At 40.4% G+C, this 20,586-nt stretch overlaps 1 protein-coding gene across 2 annotated transcripts; it reads right to left on the bottom strand.

The window, feature by feature from the left end:
- Positions 1-2,048: 2,048 nt before the first annotated feature.
- cfap206 (cilia and flagella associated protein 206) lies at positions 2,049-20,492 on the bottom strand. Of its 2 annotated transcripts, none has more exons than XM_026143525.2 (12): positions 18,458-20,492; positions 18,293-18,376; positions 16,390-16,480; positions 14,993-15,181; positions 11,737-11,904; positions 9,009-9,223; positions 7,845-7,964; positions 7,495-7,681; positions 7,236-7,373; positions 5,224-5,435; positions 4,955-5,098; positions 2,049-2,309 (listed from the first exon to the last, which is right to left on the bottom strand). In XM_026143525.2, the coding sequence occupies exons 1-12, from the start codon at positions 18,608-18,610 to the stop codon at positions 2,088-2,090; spliced, it is 1,923 nt and encodes a 640-aa protein (XP_025999310.2). In that variant the 5' UTR covers positions 18,611-20,492; the 3' UTR covers positions 2,049-2,087. The 2 variants fall into 2 exon arrangements, with proteins under 2 accessions (XP_025999310.2, XP_025999311.2); XM_026143526.2 differs by having other exon boundaries at positions 7,495-7,582.
- Between the last annotated feature and the right edge of the window lie 94 nt (positions 20,493-20,586).

The raw sequence follows: 20,586 nt of genomic DNA, 5'->3' as shown, positions 1-20,586 counted from the left end.
TATGCTGTGTGGAACATTAAAACATAAAGGCCTGACTTTCTTATGATGTGTTAGTTGTCATGTTGCCTACTAAAAATTGATTCTTAAAATGTGCATTGAAATGTGACTAAAAACATGCCACATGTTGTCTGTGCATGATCCCCAACCTTAGCCATTGTCTCTGTACAATGTCTGACCTCTTTTAACACTATCTCAGGGCCTGATATTGTCTCCTAAGTATTGAATGAGGGGTCAGTAACTATACCTGTTCTCAATGAAAGAATGAAAATAGAATGGAAGAAGAGCCATAATGAAAGAGGAATGTCTATTGCATATTCTCCATGAAACATGGTTTGAGACGATGGGTTTGAGAGTATAAAATGGACTGCTGTTACTGTCAGTGTGCATCGTGCCCTTGTTATTGTACCTTAAACGAACATATTTAGGAGGTGTAGATTGTCTGTGGCAGTGACATTACAGATCTTGATTTGACTTGGGTTTACCCCTTCGCCTGCAGTCTGGAAAATTCAAATGGATGGACGTCAGTGGAACACGGATCCACCAGGACTGACACCTGATAGGCTGTGACACCTGTCAAACGAGTAAATGTGGTCCAAAACATACAATTCTAGCCTTAATACCTTTTTGATGGATTTTAACAGGAGGAAGGATTTTAGCTCTGGAGAATCAATCTTGATGTGAAAAACATGGGATTGGACAGTTTGGGACATTATCAATGAAATTCTATGCAGTTGGAGATTTCTGTGCAGCCAGCATCTGATGGCCATTGCCAGTACTCCATCTTCATGAACTTGTGCATCGGCTGCAGCTTCAGCCATCGTATTGGCTGTTTGAGCAGATAATTTCCCCCAAAATAAAATAGTCTCGTACTCACTGTGTACCTTTTAAGGGGGGAAAAAGAAAACGTGCTTAAATCATACTGTGATATTATGATGCTCATACTGTTTTAAACACCGCTCCTAGCCTCATGTTAATGTAGTCACTATCTGTGTATGCACTCTTGTCTTATCTTACTGTTCACATTATTAAGTGAAGCTCTAGGCTAGTGTCAATGCAAGAAGGTGTGTTTTAAAATGCTTCCAAGTGATACAAAAATGCAAAGCTTACAAAGAAAACCAAGACATGGAATAAGGCATGCTGTATTACAGATTATTATAATGTATATGATGTTGACTGTATACGACCACTTGCTTCAAAGGATGGCGTTTTTAACTGCCTGTGTTAATAAGATGCACAAGCTATGTACTTAGACACTGCTCACAGTATCTCCTGTGCAACCATTACATTAAAGGTAGTGATTGCCTTTTGGAATTAAAGATCACTAAATGAGTGCTATTTATGATTTTGCAAATGTCAAGATTCAATTTGTCCTGGTTTTAGTTTTAGTTATTGTTTCCTGTGTCTGTCACAGACCTGCATCACTTTCAGATACACTTCCTGACTCTTTGGTTACAAAGGGTAGCTACTTGCATTCAGATAAACAAGGAGAAATTGGGGCATGTTGGATCAGTTTCTGCTGTTCTTAACAAAGATATAATGTATGTTTAACATGACATGCAATACCCCAGGTGTATCAAAAAAGCCAGCTGTGACCGGAGCATGAACCTGAAACTAATCACACAGACTTTATTAATAGTGTGTGTGTGTGTGTGTGTGTGTGTGTGTGTGTGTGTGTGTGTGTGTGTGTGTGTGTGTGTGTGTGTGTGTGTGTGTGTGTGAGAGAGAGAGAGATGTGAGAGCTTTCACCTATCCAAATCATTTAATTCAGGTCTTCCAATGGCCCCTTTCAGAGCCACAGGTGTATAAAATCAAGCACCTAGGCTTGTTAGGCATGTAAAATCACAGAGCGGGGTTAGTGGATGCTGATCTGCATAGTGCCACGGAATCATACCTTCAAACTAGAGCTAGGCATCTTGTCTGGTGTAGTCCAGGAATCATGTTTCCAGGGTTTAAAATTTTAGGGTCAAGTGCTGTAAACAAAAGCACTGCAGGTGGTGTGTCCAGAGGGTATAGGCTATATAAAAGAAAAAGGATAAAAACAACAAGAAGATTCTTACATCAACTTTTATTTTGTTAACTATTTCTCTTTAATCATCCACAGATCTGGTCAGGTTTGCTTTGACAACATGTGCACCCCTTTGTCCTCTCAGACCTGCTACAAAGGTTTGAGGTTTAGGCACTTGGCTTGCACCATCTCTCTTGCTTTGACAGGCAGCATTCTTAGGAAGCCAGGTCTGAGTGACATTTTCCCGCCTCATGTGACTCAGGTCAGTCTGTACTGAAACGGTAACTCTGGTCTGAAGATTGGCCTAGAGATATGAAGCATGGAAATGAAAGGTCAGTAAATAAAGTCGTGCATTGAGACAAACAAAACAGAACCCAACTCTTGAAACCACTGTAATACAGTAAGGTCCAGTTAACTTTGTTAGTTACATCTTGCTAGTACCAGGTTAGAGTTTGCCTTTCATAACTCCCTCAGTTCTTGTAGCATATACTCAACAAGGTGATGGAAACAATCCTTTTAGGATTTTGGTCCAATAGCATCACATAGCTGCTACATGTTCATTGGCTTCCACATACATGATGAAAATCCCGTTCGAAATCCTATCCTATATAATCCACTATAAAAGTTCTTAAAAGTACTCTGTTGGACTGCGATGGTGACTGTGAAGCCCATTTCAGTGCTACAATGACAACTCATTGTCATGTTCATAAAATCCTTTTGAGATGATTTAAGCTTTGTAACAGGATGTGTTAAGCCATCTGAAGGTGGTTACACTGTGGCTATAAAGGGATGGGAAAGGTCAACAATACTACCCAGGCATTTAAAAAAATGCTTGGTTGCTACTAATGGACTTCAAAGTATGCATAGATAATATCCCTCATGCCATTATACCACCACCAGGAGCAACCTGGGCTGCTGATCCAAGGCAAGATGGATCAGGGTTTCCAGAACCACAATCTTTACTGTCAGTGTGCTTTCGAACAACGAAAACTGTATGCAAACCCCTTCAGTACAAGTAAAAAAAGGGCACTTTTAAGAAAAAGAAGTATATCTGTACAATAAATTTTAAACAAAGAAAAAAAATATAGTATGTACAAGACTGTATCAGAATGAACAAGTGAGAATACACACAGTGATTCAGTCCTTAGAATATTGCACGGTTCCTTGGAAATATTGCACAGTTAAAAGAAGAAGAAGAATATTGCACAGCTAAAAAGAAAGAAAAGAAAATATTGCACAGTTGAAGGTTGTGTTTTTGCATTGATTTATCTCCCTGCATTTATTAATGCAACAGCCCTGGTGTATGCGCTTTTTCTCAGTCTGTTTGTTTGGCCTTAAATGTCCTGTTCATGGTGTTTACACCACATTTTTACACTACATTCAAATGTTGTGGCAAAAATCTAGACTCATCAGACCAGGCTATTTTCTATCGTGTCTGTTTTATTCTATTCTATCCGATAATTTTTTTGAGCACATACATACTGTACCAGATTCAAAGTGTGATGTGTTCAAAGAGACCTTTCTGCATTCATTAGATGTAATAAGTGGTTATTAGAGTTCCTGTCCAGCCCAAAGATATTAGGCCATTCTCCTCTGATAACTAATATCAACAAAGTATTTTCTCCCAGAGAACTGCAGCTCACTGGATATAGGCTCAGAACACAGACAGCACAATGTTCATTTAGAGAAGGGTTGTTAATGACAAAAGCTGTACAGGTAAAGATGAACCTGAGGCTGCCGTGGGACGCCTTGTTCCAAGAAATTAACATATTCATTCTTAATAAAAGCAGCAAAGTTACACATCGACACACAAACATACACACAAAGACTTTAAGCACTTAAAATACTTACTATAAACTTACTGCATTTATAGTAAGTATAAATGTACAGTAAACTAATATCTGCTAAAACGTGTAAATGTGACCATTTCTGCATGTCATTGGGGTGCTATGAGGTCTATGAAGTTCTATTATAAAGTACACAAGAAAATTATATAAGAAAAAAAAAAACACTATAGCACATACAGTAATTGAAAAGATAATCTAAGCACAATCAGAAAAGACACTTATGAAGGAAAATGTAACTTCTGATAAAACCACATCAAATTGTAAAACTGTAAAACATGGAGACAGAAAGAAAGAGCATCAGGACACATCAAACAAAAAGCTACTATAACTGTGAGCGTCGGATGGCCACCCTGCATATGCGCGTTTGTTTTCGTTCATGACACTTACTTCCATGCCCTGCCTAGAGCCGTCCAGTTGGATTGCACAGATTTGCCACTTCCAGAAAGGTTTAGCCCATTTACTCCCTTTTTATGGGCCAGAAAGAAGGTAGTCAGAATTGACCGTGGCTGACAGAGAATTCCAGGGTCTCCTGAGGGTCTTCGTCACCATCAGGTGGGCTCCTGAGGTTCTCCATCTCCATTGTCTGCCTCCAATGCCTTTCACAAACGTGAGACTAATCTAACCTGTAGACTCACTGAGTGGGATAAACAATGCCGAGTCTAGGCCATGATCCGCTGCTTACTTTATGGCTTTTTCCACCCTGAGTTGTGGCTTTCTTATGGAAAGTGAGTAAACGGGCTGAACCTGTCTGGAAGTGACAAATCTGTGCAATCCACTGGACAGCTCCAGGCAGGGTGGCCTCTCAACTGTTCCAATACTACTATTCTGTTCTGTGACTTTTGATATTCTGCTACTGCTGATAAGTCTTTTCACATTCATGAATCATTCAAAAACAGAACAGTTTACATTGTACATTTTAAATGAATGACAAACACTTCTCTCTGAAAAAGGTTACAAGCAACCCAAGTTTAATATATTACCTAACGCTGTTTGTAGAAAATGTCATACTTTTAAGTTATAACACCGTTAAGTATTACTATAGGTTTCAACACTTAGCACACATCAGACTACAAAGTGAGAAAAATAAATGAACGTGTCTCACCAATTTGAGAGCTTTTCGTCTAAGCTCCCACTCATTCCACTCATATGACTTGACAATGTTTTTCTCCACAGGGTGAATTTCAGTCTGAGTGCCACACTCACATTTTATACCTGGCTTCACCGGTAAACCCTTTCTTGGCTGGGTCTGCCAAACCAAAAGTTGAAATCAGTTACTACCAACAGATTGTCCAAACATAAGAAAGTTTTAAAAGCTCCTGTGAATTTCATTAAATGTTTTTGAAGTGTGTGTTGTGGCTATTAGAAAGTTACCTGTGAGAGTCTGCTCACATCAGAGTATGGACTAATACAGGAAAACTGTTGGTGGAGTTTGAGGAGCTGAATGAGTTCAGGGGAGTATTTGGCTTTTTCTGCAACCTCTGCAACAAAGCTGTCTGGACTAAGGGCAAACTTCATGGCAGCTTCTTTGGAGGTAAAAACATAGAGCTTCTCCTTGTGTTTCAGGGCTCCGATGTATGGATTACCTGCAAGAGATAAACATTAATATAATATTGGTCTACAGCCTCCCTTTGATCTACTCTATGTTCATTTAATTTGAAGTTAATGAAACAATCTTCCCCCTGATCCACCCATCAGAGAAGGAGACTGAATGTTAGACAAGGTGCTTAAGTATAGAAAAAAGTGCTTCTATGAAGTCTTATGTGATGAAGTGCTTTGAGTGCCCAGTTAACTAACCGATTAATGTATCTAATTACACAGGTGAGAAGTTTCACTAAGATAAACACTCATATTAGCCTTATCATCAAAGACTTGTATTGGCTAACACTGTACTTAAAAACTATTGGTAATCCCCACCATTTATGCTTTCCAATAACATCATAGTGGCAACAATCACAGCCATGCCTGCTTACTTGATGGACAGCTTTACTCAAGTTGTCTGCTGCTAATCTTAGTATATCACCTTTATGATTAATTTTAATACTCTGGTTCAGAAATTCAGGGCTGTGAAAGAGACAGTCCAGCTGCAAAAACAGGTACATGTCCTGTAAATCAGTGTCAACCTAATACTGCAGTATTTATTTATTTAGTTAGTCATAGGTGGAAAAATTTGATGTGCTGACATGTAGGAGAGAATTAACACGTTGTTAGCATTCAGCCTGGTCTTAATGAGTGACGCCAAACAGTGCTCCCACAGACTACTAAGAATGATCAACAACTGATATTATTTCTATACTGATTCTGTGCAATTAAAGCAGTATCATCATATGATCCCTCAACCGAAGTGTAGGGAATAAAAAAATAAAATAAAAAATAAATACTTGAAAAACACGATTTGTAAAATATATTACGTAGATTGTAGGGATTGCATTCTTTTAAAATACAGCAAATTCAACAAATCTGTGGAAAATAGCTGCAGTACATTTAAGGCCAAAAGCAAGTTTTACAGACAGGTAAGAGAGTCCAGACTATCATTAGTATTACACATGTTAGGTGACCATTCAAACAGCTCTCCAACCACCCACAGAAGGCAAATGACTTCCAAACCCCACCCCAAATATCACTACCTTTGTCCAGCTGAACCTGGTTCAATAAACCTAAATCTGATTCATTCTAGTTACAAACTTGAACAAGCATTATGCCAAGACATACTGTTATCAAACCTATATTTAGTAGGCAGACTATTAACACACATCACTGTATATATATATATATATATATATATATATATATATGTTATAGCATCAACTCTGTCAGCATGACTGAGCACCAAGTCAGCAGCTTCGTCCTCTTCACTCACCAGTTTGGAATAATCGTGACTTCACAATCAACAATAAAACGTTATACTTGGAAAATCAAAGGCATTACACATTCTTAACTAGAGCTTCTAAAAGGTGTCTCAGACACAGTTGACTGCATTCCATTTTTGAATTTTATAATATAACATTTTAATTACAATACTAGCCTAAATTCTGGATGGATGGATGGATGGATGGATGGATGGATGGATGGATGGATGGATGGATGGATGGATGGATGGATGGATGGATGGATGGATGGATGGATGGATGGATGGATGGATGGATGGATGGATGGATGGATGGATGGATGGATGGATGGATGGATGGATGGATGGATGGATGGGATCAGGAAGGCAGTATAATTATAGCTATGAAGAGGCTTTGGTCACCACCTTTGTGACCATTCAGAGAACAACTTCATAATTCCCTGCAACTTCATGAGTGTTTTTAAAGAAAGCTGACACCTTTACTCACACACCTAAATGTGTTTTACCTAAGCAAAAAACCATCACACTGGAATCATACCTGGAAGTAGAAGGCCATCTCTGGTTACAAGTGTGTAGCCACAGAATCCATTATACTGTAGGGGCATTTCCTCAAAATTGACTGTTTCAGGAAAAAGCCATTCCTGTGTCTTCAGGGAAGCTGGATCAACGCAGTTATCTGAAAGACAAAATAAATCACAACCACATTTAAGACTGGCAAAAGCATAGATCTTAATTTCTCTTTTTTGTAACTCTTGTGGAAAATGCAGTTTTGTTTCTGTGGGTGACCAAAGCCATACCTGAAGACTCAAGCATTCTCTGTTCGTCTGTCTTCACCTCTGAGTCCTCCAACAGACTTTCTAGATATGCTTCAGAGAAAATCCTGGCCTGGGAGGCAGAGAAGGGCTGGAGTCTGAGCATGATTTTATTGAGCATGTTCAGGAACTCACCCTCATCCCGAAGTTCAAACCATAACTTTGACAGCATCTTGAATAATGAGAAATGACAAAATAAAGACTCTAGGTACAGACAAATATAAGAATCAAGGAGAAAGAAAATCTTGTACACACTTCCATCTATTCCTTCAGATGAAATATAAAAAGACATTAACTGTAACAACTTAAGAACACTTCAAAACAAAGCAACTTACGAAAACTGTTGCAGCTGGTACTGCTGTTTTTGACTGCACAGTTTCTTTTAGCATCTTCATCTGTGATGAGACGTCACTCAGCAGGGTTTCAACATGCTTAGCACATGAATTTGCATCAGCCTGGTGGTACAGGAAAATTAATATTTCACTAAATATTTTAATATAAAAAAAAAAAAATCACCTTCAATAAGATGAAAATAGCCTAAAATGCCCAGTGGTACATATGAAATAATAGCAATGGGCGTACACAAAACATTGTGCATGCTTTGTTTCGTTTTGTGCTTTTTTATTGTCCAAACTTTTAACAGTGAGTATCTCAAGGAAAAAATACTCAATAACCAAAATGAGACTAAGGCTGAAATAACAGTATTCAATTATTTCAGCCTGATCATCACTTTTGTGACCATATGGTTGGTAAAACAGCTGGTTAAAGCGCTCGACCCAGGATGCAACATCCAGGTAGAAAATATTTTTCAGTTTTATTATTTGACAATATTATTCAGCTGCAATTTAAGGTTGTTAGTTTAGTTATTGTTAAAGTATTATGCAGTTATTTTATAAGTGTATTTAAAATGTACACTTCATGTTGTGTTGTTACCACTACTCTATAATTATACAGGCATCTTGCTTTAATTGATACACACTTCACATTAGTCCGTGATAGTCGCCCACTGGAAAAATTTATTTATCCTCTTAAATGCTGCCGACTTTTAAATTCAGAATTATACAATCAGTTTTTGCTTTTAGCTATGTACGCACTGGATGCTTTTTGTAGTGATTTCACTACGAGAGATCATACAAATGACATTCGGTGGCTTCAGCCATCTATGGGTGAACCTCTCCAGTCAGAAAGTGGGCGTGACCTAAGATAAACTTCGCTCAACTTTCAGGCCAGTCACCCAGTGGTCAGCTTCATGATGATCATGTGGTGATCAAATAGCTTTCAGTGTGTACACAGCTTAAAACACTGTCTTAATATACTGTAGTACACGTTTCAATTAATTACTGCACCCATTTCTTTTTTCCTAGCTCAAGACTTTTGCAAAGCACTAAAAGTTGGTACTATTGTTATTATTAAATGACTGATATCACTGTTATAACAGGTGTAGTCTCCATGTAAATACCATGTTTTTAACATTTTGTTTAAAGTTACTGCCACCTTACCAGTAACATTTTTAGGAAAACTTCATGCTGTCTGGCATTGTACAAAGCCTGTTTGAGGAGAATAACGGGCATGTCAGAATGTCCCAGCTGAACATCAGAGCTTGTTAGCTTCTCCAGCACAACAGTGTACTTGAACACCAAAGTCTGTGTCACACACAGCTCATTTGCTATGCTTTTACTGGTGACTGGAAGAGCCTCTTGAAGAACTGCAGGCACTGCAAGGAGAACACAAAAAGGTATAAATATCACTGTTGTTAGATCTGTGTGTTTTGTGAATCTATATACATTCAGCTGGACTTTATCATGCCCCAAATTAAGATTGAGTAGGCTGAAGAAAGACTGGAAGAGAAAATCCAGCAGGGGAACTAGAAAGCAAGAATAGGAGGAGGAGAACTGGAGAGAAGAGAGGACCCGAGTCAGGGCGTGATAGCCCTGTGACAGCACAGGACACAGAACACAAAGCTGACATGTGGGAGATGCTGGAGCTGGAGCTGGCTGCCATCACCACTGGAAAGAGGCCTGACAGAGTGGAGTTGGGTAAGAGCCTGAAGCCTCCCCCAGCCCTGTGAGTAACCTGTTTGTTTCCTCTTTTGATGTAACAACTTGTGTCAGGGGCTGAACCTGACAGATTCTTTAAAACAGTACTGTCCACAGTTAAACCTCCCCACAGAAACCCTCAACATCTAAGGTGCACATATGCATATGTAATGGGGTGTGATTTGTGGCTCAGCTGCAATGGAGGGGTGGAGTGATAGATTCAGGGTGTGGTCAGCAGCTCTCCATCATCAATCATGCCTCCCCTATTTGAGTTGGACAAAATTACCTGATGCCAGAGCTGTGTGCTGTGCTGAAGGAGGCAGCTGGAGGCCTGCAGAAACTAAAGAGTGTGAAGCACCACAAAAAAACGTTCACTTACTTTGTGATGCTGAGTGCGTTGGATCTTTTTGTCACGATTGGTACCGAAATCCAGTTGTGGGATGATGGGCCTATGACTAACGCAGTTGAGTGACGCTGGCAGATATTGTGGTGGAGTTGATGCATTGGGAGCAGGTGTTGGTGCATCAACAGCAGCTCAACTGGCTACAAGACCAGGCTGAGTGCCTTTACATGTCAAGGCTCACTGTGTGGCAGGCAGGATGTAGGACCCAAATGCAGGACTCATAAACGCAAGGGTGAGAACTAAAAGTGGCAGCTTTATTTTGGCTGTAAATGACTCTTTAATCATACAACAAACAAAGCCAAAAGCGAGGAACTAGAAATATGAACTAAAATCAAAGCACTATGACACTGGGAAGCTAAGGAACTAAACTGGGAAACAGATAGAAAACTACTAGGAGAACACAGGAAAACATGCACCAATAGCGTGCGCCCTGCCCAGAATGTCAGCTGGTGAACCAGCCACCCTTTCCAAAAGCACCCTTGCACCCACTCCTGTTAATGGACGTCCCGTTTGAGCACACTGGTGCAAACCTCATCAGGCCATTTGTAATTCTAGGTGTTGGACCCAGCATTTTGAGTTTATTGTGTTTTTGTATTATAATGATGATGTAAGTTTCTCTAGTTCGTTTTGAGTTTATTCTTTCTATGTTTCTGAGTTTTCTTGTGTTCCCAGTTTAGTCTCTCGTCTGCTAGGTCCTTTTTGTGCCTCCTGTGAGAATCTGTCTTGTTGTCTGTGTTTACGTTTCTGTGCATATAGCTCCCTCGCCCTCTGTGTGTCCAGTCGTTATGTTTTTGTCTCCTTTTTCTGTACACGTGTTCCTCTCATTGTGCTTTATTCTTTGTCTCCCCCGTCTGTCATGTGCATCCACGTGTGTTCTCACCAGCCCGTCTTGTCCCATATGTGCATTTCATGTTTTAGGTTCCTAGTGTTTAGTTTCCCGAGTTTAACTGTCTTGCTAGTTTAGTCCTATCTCCTTGTTTGTGTTTTCGTGCAATCTATGAATAAAACGGCTCTGTTTTTGTGAAGTCCCAGTTTCACGTCTGTTGATTCTCTCCTTTTGGGTCCACCTCATCATCACTTCACACATTCTGCAGCCACATACCATGAAGCCATTTCACTGGAGTGCAGAGGGATATCACTTTGTATTAGTTCTGGTGGATTACGCAACAGGATAACCTGAAGCAATGCTGCTGTGCACCACTTTACCAAAGAGTGTCGTGTAGACACAGTTTCAGGTCATCTCCAGAGTCGGCATATCGAAAGAGATACTGACTGACCAGGACACTTCATTCATGTCTCGGACACTTAAGTTGTCAACCTGATTAAAGAAAACTGCAAAAAAGGTCCAAGCCCAACCAAGAAAAAAAAAAGATGTGTACGTTCTAACCCTCAGGGCAAAGCTACACACACTGGGGAGATTGTCACAGGTTTACAGAGTGGATGTTGCTGAACTGAAACTGCGTTTTGCAGAGGTGTCCCCTCTCCCTCCCCTCTGCCCAGTCGTACAACACTCACAAACCACCATTATGGAGCAAGGTCTATAGTGTTACAGGCTTGAAACGAAAACAGCTGGACTTTTTGGTTCATGAAGACATTTCATTTCATTTGGTGAACTGTCGGCCAATGTTGTTGGTCGGCCTACAAATGTTTTTAAAAGTATTTTAACTGCATGCGACTGCTTCTAATTTCAAATAGCAAAGAGACAGTCACTGAGCTAAATCTACAGTAGAGGTCTTCTAACAATCAATCTCAAGCTGGCAAAGTGAAAAATAAGCATAAAAACTGTACTTAGTTCATGGATGTCAACCTCCTCTTCACCCCTCTTGTTGGCTTTGTTGAAGAGTCGGATCCCAGTAACAATCATGGTGAGTTCTTTGAGCTGCTGCTCCTGGTCTCTCTTTAAGGCCACTCGAAAGTTTCCCAGTTCAGCCTGAGGGAAGACGCTCTGCAGGACAGCTATGGCAAAGGAAGAAGAGAAGTCAAACGTTAGACACACTGCATGTATAATCATTATTACCACCACCACCATCATTCACTGCATGGCTAATTGTTACACTATATCAGTGTTTCCCAAAATTTTTTTTGCTGGGCCCCCCCATTGTTTTACAAGAAAAATGTTCGGGCCCCCCCACCAACTAAACACCCCCCCCCCCCGCACAAACATATCCTCCAACCACACACACCCATATTTTGTTTTCAAACTCCGTTGCGGTTTATTTCACACCTCAAACATTTAGTAAACAATTAAGCAAATACAAGTAAACTGCAATAAATTACAGGTAGTTATAAAATAATCTCAGAACTCTTTTACGCTACGTCCACACTTAAACGGGTATTTTTGAAAACGCAGCTGTTTCTACGCGTTTGGACATTTTGTCCACACGTAAACGGAGTTTCGAATCACTGAAAACAGATTTTTTTTAAAAAACGCCGTTTTTTGCGTTTACGTGTGGACAAGGAATACAGAGTTAGTCACGCAACGAGTGGTGCCTTTTTTCACGTCACGCTGTGCGCCACGTTGTTTACATGAGATGAATTGCAGAATGGCAGATAGACAAAATACTGTTAATCTTACTATCTTCAGGTTTTACACGCTTACGTATACACACGCAGTCACTGTCCCTCCATTTAGAAAGGAAGAGGCGTCACGGTGTAATTATTTTACGTGTAGTTGTTTTTTTTTTCCTGTGTAATATTCAACATTGCTATCAATACATTTCTCAAAAAATGCCTCTGTGTGCAAAATGGGTTCAAAAACATAAACAACTGTGTTATACTGTTTGTCCTTGATTTGAACTGGGGAAACAAATCGTGGTAGGACAGGCCGGATATTATTTGTATCCCACTGTAACTTTACTATATACAGTGGGGCAAAAAAGTATTTAGTCAGCCACCGATTGTGCAAGTTCCCCCACCTAAAATGATGACAGAGGTCAGTAATTTGCACCAGAGGTACACTTCAACTGTGAGAGACAGAATGTGAAAAAAAAATCCATGAATTCACATGGTAGGATTTGTAAAGAATTTATTCGTAAATCAGGGTGGAAAATAAGTATTTGGTCACCTCAAACAAGGAAAATCTCTGGCTCTCACAGACCTGTAACGTCTTCTGTAAGAAGCTTTTCTGTCCCCCACTCGTTACCTGTATGAATGGCACCTGTTTGAACTCATCATCTGTATAAAAGACACCTGTCCACAGCCTCAAACAGTCAGACTCCAAACTCCGCCATGGCCAAGACCAAAGAGCATTCGAAGGACACCAGGAAAAGTATTGTAGACCTGCACCAGACTGGGAAGAGTGAATCTACAATAGGCAAGCAGCTTGGTGTGAAAAAAATCAACTGTGGGAGCAATCATCAGAAAATGGAAGACATACAAGACCACTGATAATCTCCCTCGATCTGGGGCTCCACGTAAGATCTCATCCTGTGGGGTCAAAATGATCATGAGAACGGTGAGCAAAGATCCCAGAACCACACGGGGGGACCTGGTGAATGACCTGCAGAGAGCTGGGACCAAAGTAACAAAGGTCACCATCAGTAACACACTACAACGGCAGGGAATCAAATCCCGCAGTGCCAGACGTGTTCCGCTGCTGAAGCCAGTGCATGTCCAGGCCCGTCTGAAGTTTGCCAGAGAGCACATGGATGATACAGCAGAGGATTGGGAGAATGTCATGTGGTCAGATGAAACCAAAGTAGAACTTTTTGGTATAAACTCAACTCGTCGTGTTTGGAGGAAGAAGAATACTGAGTTGCATCCCAAGAACACCATACCTACTGTGAAGCATGGGGGTGGAAACATCATGCTATGGGGCTGTTTTTCTGCCAAGGGGACAGGACGACTGATCCGTGTTAAGGACAGAATGAATGGGGCCATGTATCGTGAGATTTTGAGCCAAAACCTCCTTCCATCAGTGAGAACTTTGAAGATGAAACGAGGCTGGGTCTTCCAACATGACAATGATCCAAAACACACCGCCCGGGCAACAAAGGAGTGGCTCCGTAAGAAGCATTTGAAAGTCCTGGAGTGGCCTAGCCAGTCTCCAGACCTCAACCCCATAGAAAATCTGTGGCGGGAGTTGAAAGTCCGTGTTGCTCGGCGACAGCCCCAAAACATCACTGCTCTCGAGAAGATCTGCATGGAGGAATGGGCCAAAATACCAGCTACTGTGTGTGCAAACCTGGTAAAGACCTATAGTAAACATTTGACCTCTGTTATTGCCAACAAAGGTTATGTTACAAAGTATTGAGTTGTATTTTTGTTATTGACCAAATACTTATTTTCCACCCTGATTTACCAATAAATTCTTTACAAATCCTACCATGTGGATTCATGGATTTTTTTTTTCACATTCTGTCTCTCACAGTTGAAGTGTACCTCTGGTGCAAATTACTGACCTCTGTCATCATTTTAGGTGGGGGAACTTGCACAATCGGTGGCTGACTAAATACTTTTTTGCCCCACTGTAAAGAGCTAACATCTCCAAAATGTCAGGAGTAGTTATTTATTACAACAAGTGTTTGTGAACTAAAAATAAAGAATGTGGGATACTGTTTGTCCGTGATTTGGACAACCCAGCGCGTGCTGCCGATGCAAGGGAAACTAATTCTGTCGCAGAGACCTACCTCGGCACTTGTGCAGGTGAAGCCAGTGTCCAAGCTTTCTTTTTTTCTTTTTTCTTTTTTTTTTATACCCCCCCCCGGGAACCTCTGCACCATATTATGTAAAATTGTTCATTTATTTTGTGAATAGAAGAGATTCCATTCAGAAAACTGCTGACAATTTGCTCCCTTTCAGAACCTGATCTAACTGGAAGTCTGATGTTACATAATATGAACAGACTTGTGGTTCATCAGAAATGTTTTGAAGTTCATAGTCAGCTCACAAGACATATGTTGGAGAATCACTGAGAATAGCAGAAAGTGCTGTCTGGATGATCTGGGGTTAGAATTAGTAGCGCAGCCTTTGGTGTAACGTGGCATTACATTTTCAGTATGCAGACATGACATTGTAGTTGGAACAATGAAAAGTAGTATGAGACCTGTAGCCTCTTCCATAGTGCTGGTATCTGTAGGCGAACCCATAGCAGAGCGCTGCAGGATATAAGTGGTGATTTTCTGGTAAAGGCCATCCAATTCCTTCCTTGATTTCACCCTGTTGTCAGTGATCTCTCTGCACAGTGGACTCAGCTTGGACTCTTCTGACTGGTGGATATCCTCAAGAAACTCACCTACACAAACACACATGGTCATCACCAAAAGTCATTGTGGCAAGGTTTTGCAGTCTGAAGTCTGTACGTGACTCAAATAGAGCACTGCAATAGCACAAACATGACTAAATAAACCCACATATGACAGCTTCAGATAATCAGCTTCTAAGCTGACCAACACACGTTTTAACTAGTCTGGAAATGTATCATTTAAGATCGGGGTTTATGACCTCTAGTGCCTCTGTTAAACAAGTTCAGCATGGCTATGCTGAACTGCAGTTTAACACATCCAGGCTTTATATGCATTAGACAGCTCATCTAAACATAAAACCCAAGTTGGAGATAATGGGAAATGCAACAGTGGTTATCAATTGATTGGACTCGTTGGTTGACACAAAAATGAACCAACTTAGCATAGCCTACTTTGATCTGTAAAGAACAAAAAATATATAATGGCAAAAAGCAACACTTTTGCTACAAATAGGACAAGACTGCAACAATGTGATTTTATTGATTGCAGCACTAGGTATGCCATTTATTTGTTACAAAGCAGCTGCACATGAAGACATGGAAAGCATTACGTCCTCTCCTTGCATACGTACTGAAAACCTACTGCTGAAAAAGATTGGTCTGTAAAAGCGAAGCTGTTGATTTACCTGTCAATCTACAGTCTCATCACTATGGTTACAAGCTCTGGGTAGGGCCTAAAAGAATGAGATTGCAGATACAAGCGACAGGAATAAGCTTTCTTCAAGGGGTGGCTGGCCTCTCCCTTAGAAACAGGAGTTAAGTCATTTGAGAGGGCCTCAGAGTAGAGTTACTACTCCTCCACAACGAAACTAGCCAGCTGAGGTGGGTCAGGTATCTGGCTAGGATGCCTCCTCGGTGAGGTGTTCCAGGCATGTCCCACTAGGAGGAGACCATGGGTAGACCAATGATACGCTGAAAAGATTATGTAACCTGGATAAGCTTGAAAAAGTAGCTGGTGAGAGTTAGGGCTGAGCTTCTCTGCTTAGACTGCTGCCCCTGCAACCCAAACCCAGATAAGCAGATGAAACTAGATGGATGCTAATAATTGGTCATTGGCATTTGTAGACGACTAGACAGATGTTGTATAGCAAAATAAATCTAAAAAAAAAAATAAAAAAATTGAACAACCTCGAGCAAGCTTAGCATACATTACATACATGTGTTGGTGCCACATAAAATCAGAATGAGGTTATACTTACATTTCGTGGTATAATTCATGTCAAAGCACACCTGCATTTTGATAGTGTCAAGGGATGGGCTGCACTTTTCTGTGAGTTTATCCAGACACAGCTGGAAGACATGTTGCAGAGGGAGACATTTTCACTGCTTTGCTGATGACACACAACTTTATCTGTCCATGAAGCCAGATAACACACACCAATTAGTTAAACTGCAGGAATGTCTTAAAGACATAAAGACCTGGATGGCCTCTAATTTTCTGCTTCTTAATTCAGATCAAACTGAGGTTATTGTACTCGGCCCTGAAGATCTTAGAAATATGGTATCTAACCAGATGCTTACTCTGGATGGCATTACCTTGGCCTCCAGTAACACTGTGAGGAACCTTGGAGTCATTTTTGACCAGGACATGTCCTTCAACGCACATATTAAACAAATATGTAGGACTGCTTTCTTCCATTTGCACAATATCTCTAAAATTAGAAATATCCTGTCTCAGAGTGACGCTGAAAAACTAGTTGATGAATTTATTACTTCTAGGCTGGACTACTGTAATTCATTATTATCAGCATGTCCTAAAACTTGCTGAAAAGCCTTCAGCTAATCCAAAATGCTGCAGCAAGAGTCCTGACAGGGACTAGAAAGAGAGAGCATATTTCTCCTGTTTTGGCTTCCCTTCATTGGCTTCCTGTTAAATCCAGAATTGAATTCAAAATCCTGCTCCTCACATACAAGGTCTTAAATAATCAGGCCCCATCTTATCTTAATGAGCTTGTAGTACCATATCACCCTATTAGAGCACTTCGCTCTCGCTCTGCAGGCTTACTTGTTGTTGTTCCTAGAGTATTAAAAACAGAACGGGAGGGAGAGCCTTCAGTTTTCAGGCCCCTCTTCTTCTCAGCTTCCAGTTTGGATTCGGGAGACAGACACCATCTCTACTTTTAAGATTAGGCTTAAAACTTTCCTTTTTCGCTAAAGAATATAGTTAGGGCTGGACCAGGTGATCCTGAATCCCCACTTAGTTATGCTGCAATAGGTGTAGGCTGCTGGGGGACTCCCATGATGCATGGAGTATTTCTTCTTCAGTCACCTTTCTCACTCTCTCTGTGTTAATAGACTGCTCTGCATTGAATCATATTTGTTATTAACCTCTGTCTCTCTTCCACAGCATGTCTTTAATCCTGTCTTCCTTCTCTCACCCCAACTGGTTGCAACAGATGGCCGCCCCTCCCCGAGCCTGGTTCTGGTGGAGGTTTCTTCCTGCTAAAGGGAATTTTTACCTTCCTGCTGTCGCCAAAGTGCTTGCTCATAGGGGGTCATATGATTGTTGGGTTTTTCTCTGTATGTGTTATTGTAGGGGCTACCTTACAATATAAGGCATCGTGAGGCGACTTCTGTTGTGATTTGATGCTGTATGAATAAAAATAAATTGAACTGAATAGATTACCATCATTGCTTGTGTTAGTCTTACACCAAAAGAAGAAGGGGTGAACTCAGATTCAGCAGTAACAAGTGTAACAAGTGTAATATATGTTAATAAAAATGGGCTTTACTGTCATACAATAGTAGTCATAAAGAGAAATCAAAGACAAGGGAACAAAACAGAAACTACAGAAGTAAATGAAATAGCCACAAAAAAAAAAAAAAAAAAAAAAAAAAAAAAACAGGATCTAAAAAAAATCAGGACTCAGAAGAGGAGAGCGCAGCTGCCACTCCCTGTTTGAAGTTGCCTCCTGTTAAATGGAAACGTCTGACTCTTGGCCTTTCTCCCATAACCTCACTAAATGGAGAAGAAATGCAGTGCATCATGGGAAGCCCCCTTCTACCTCCTAATTTTGTAACAGAACAGAATTTCGACTCAAACATACACAGTGATTTTCAGAACCACTAACACCAATTAGAAAAAGAAATAAAGCAGCTCACCTCTTCGAGTTTTTGAACATCATCTTTAGTAAGGGTCCTGTCAACATTAAAGCCATTTCTTGGGTCCAGCACCACAGCAGACACCTGTGGATGTTTGAGAACATCGTGAACGTGTGCAGCAGCAGCGTTAGCTTAACGACTAAGTGCTTACTTCGTTTTACCGACCATAAAAGCTGCCAGCGTCTCCGACACCGCATGTCCCCTCACCCTGCACTCGTGCACAATGTGCCCGATTACGGTTTTAAGCAGGGTTTCCGCACCAGCCTGAGACATTTCTACCGCCGGACCTACGGTGGATTGTTGATAAGCAGTTGCCATAGTAGCGGTGCAAATTTGTCCACTAGAGTGCGCTACAGTTAAACAATGCTTTAGTCCATAGATGAAACCTCAAGTATCGGTGTTAAGACAGTCTTCTGCAGTTCCCATAGAACGTGGCAAAAGGCCATGCATGTGTCTGTTTTCTTTATGCAACCAGGTCAAGTTACATATTGTTGTAATTACACAAAATGTGTTCTAAAACCCGAACTGTTTGGAGAAAAATAAAACTCCAGGTTCATTATGACATCTATAAAGAGAAACTTCAATTATATTTTACAACTGAGGAGTGCAAGGAGGTCCTACTTCTCTGACATCGTCACCAAAACCAGTCATAATGCTCGGGTCTTATTTGCAACAGCTGACAGGCTAACAAACCCTCCTGTGTCAGTGGCAGCTGAACTTCATTCAACCATGGCCTGCAATGACTTTGCCAAATTCTTCACAGACAAAATTCAAAAGATTAGACAAGCAATCGGTACATCACAGCAGATTTAGGATATGTACTGTGTCCACCGAAAAACTGTTTAAACACCATAAAACAGTTTCACCCTATTAACAGCAAGGACCTGGAGGAAATTTAACGTCAACTGAACTCTTCCTCCTGCTGCTTAGATGTCCTGCCAACAGATTTTTTCCAAAGAGGTCTCAAAGACTTTGGAGTCAGACCTGTTACAGATCGTCAAGCTTTCTTTAATGTCAGGTGTGTTTCCAGAAGCACAAAAAAAAAAAAAAAAAAAAAAAAAAAAAAAAGCTGAAATTAATCCTCTACTGAAAAAGGACAATCTTGACAAGACACAAATGAACAACTACAGGCTGATCTCAAATCTTTCATTTTTAAGTAAGAACATTGAAAAAGTTTAACAACTCAATTACTTCTTAAAACAGAATAACTGCTATGATGCCTCCCAGTCAGGTTTTAGACAGAACCACAGCACTAAAACCGCTCTGACCAAAGTGTTTAATGACATATGTCTGAATACAGACAGTGGAAAAATGTCAGTCTTAGTTTTACTGGATCTCAGTGCAGCATTTGATACAGTTGACCACAACATATTACTCAAACGACTGGAGAACTGGGCAGGTCTTTCAGGAACTGTACTAAACTGGTTCAAAACCTAGAAAACAGGAAATACTTTGTATCAATAGGTAACTTCACATCTGAGCAGACAAGTATCACATGTGGAGTTCCCCAAGGTTCCATCATGGGACCTCTTCTGTTTAACATTTACATGCTCCCACTGGAACAGATTATAAAGAACAAAATAAACTATCATAGCTATGCAGATAAGCACAGATATATTACTGAGGCCCTGTACAGGCTCTTGATAAATGCATTGAGGAAATTAATGACTGGCTGTGCCACAATTTTCTCCAGCTAAACAAAACTGAAGTGGACGCAGACCTAAACTTAGAAAAACACATTAAGGCAATAACAAAATCAGCTTACTATCACCTCAAGAATATATCAAGGATAAAAGGTCTGATGTCTCAACAGGACCTGGAAAAATTAGTCCATGCATTCATCTTTAGTAGGCTTGACCGAGTATGAACCTTCCAGATCCCCCAGGTCATCTGGAGCCAGGTTTTTTTTTTTTTTTTAAAATCAGTTCCGAGTCCGAACCAGACACTGAGAAGCTGCATTCAGCTTTTATGCTCCATATATCTGGAACAAACTCCCAGAAAGCCTCAGATCAGCTGAAACACTCAGTTTATTTAAATCCAGGTTTAAGACTCACCTATTCCCAGCTGCATTTGAATAAAGCACCAAATCCAGTTTTACTTTTAAGCCTAAATTCTTAAACTTACATTTTAACTACTGATTTTATCTACCGTTCCTTTTTTTTTTTTTTCTAAAGCACTTTGAATCACCGTGTTGTTGAATTGTGCTATATAAATAAACTTGCCTTACCTTTCATCATACAACACAGGAACACACTGGTTACATTTAGGCAAATATGAAAAAGCAGATCCATTTA

The sequence above is a fragment of the Astatotilapia calliptera genome, chromosome 15 (genome assembly GCF_964374335.1).
Source record: "Astatotilapia calliptera chromosome 15, fAstCal68.1, whole genome shotgun sequence".
Lineage (NCBI taxonomy): Eukaryota > Metazoa > Chordata > Actinopteri > Cichliformes > Cichlidae > Astatotilapia > Astatotilapia calliptera.
The sequence above is the reverse complement of the archived record's forward strand: the minus strand, read 5'-3'. Positions and strand labels throughout refer to the sequence as shown.

Excerpts from the sequence above, each read along its gene's own strand:
- cfap206 (XM_026143525.2), bottom strand. The coding sequence starts at position 18,610 with ATGGCAACTGCTTATCAACAATCCACCGTAGGTCCGGCGGTAGAAATG. Across the intron at positions 15,182-16,389 it reads CATGAATTATACCACGAAAT|GTGAGTTTCTTGAGGATATC; the intron begins GTAAGTATAACC and ends GTGTTTGTGTAG. Across the intron at positions 7,965-9,008 it reads TTTTCCTAAAAATGTTACTG|GCTGATGCAAATTCATGTGC; the intron begins GTAAGGTGGCAG and ends CTGTACCACCAG.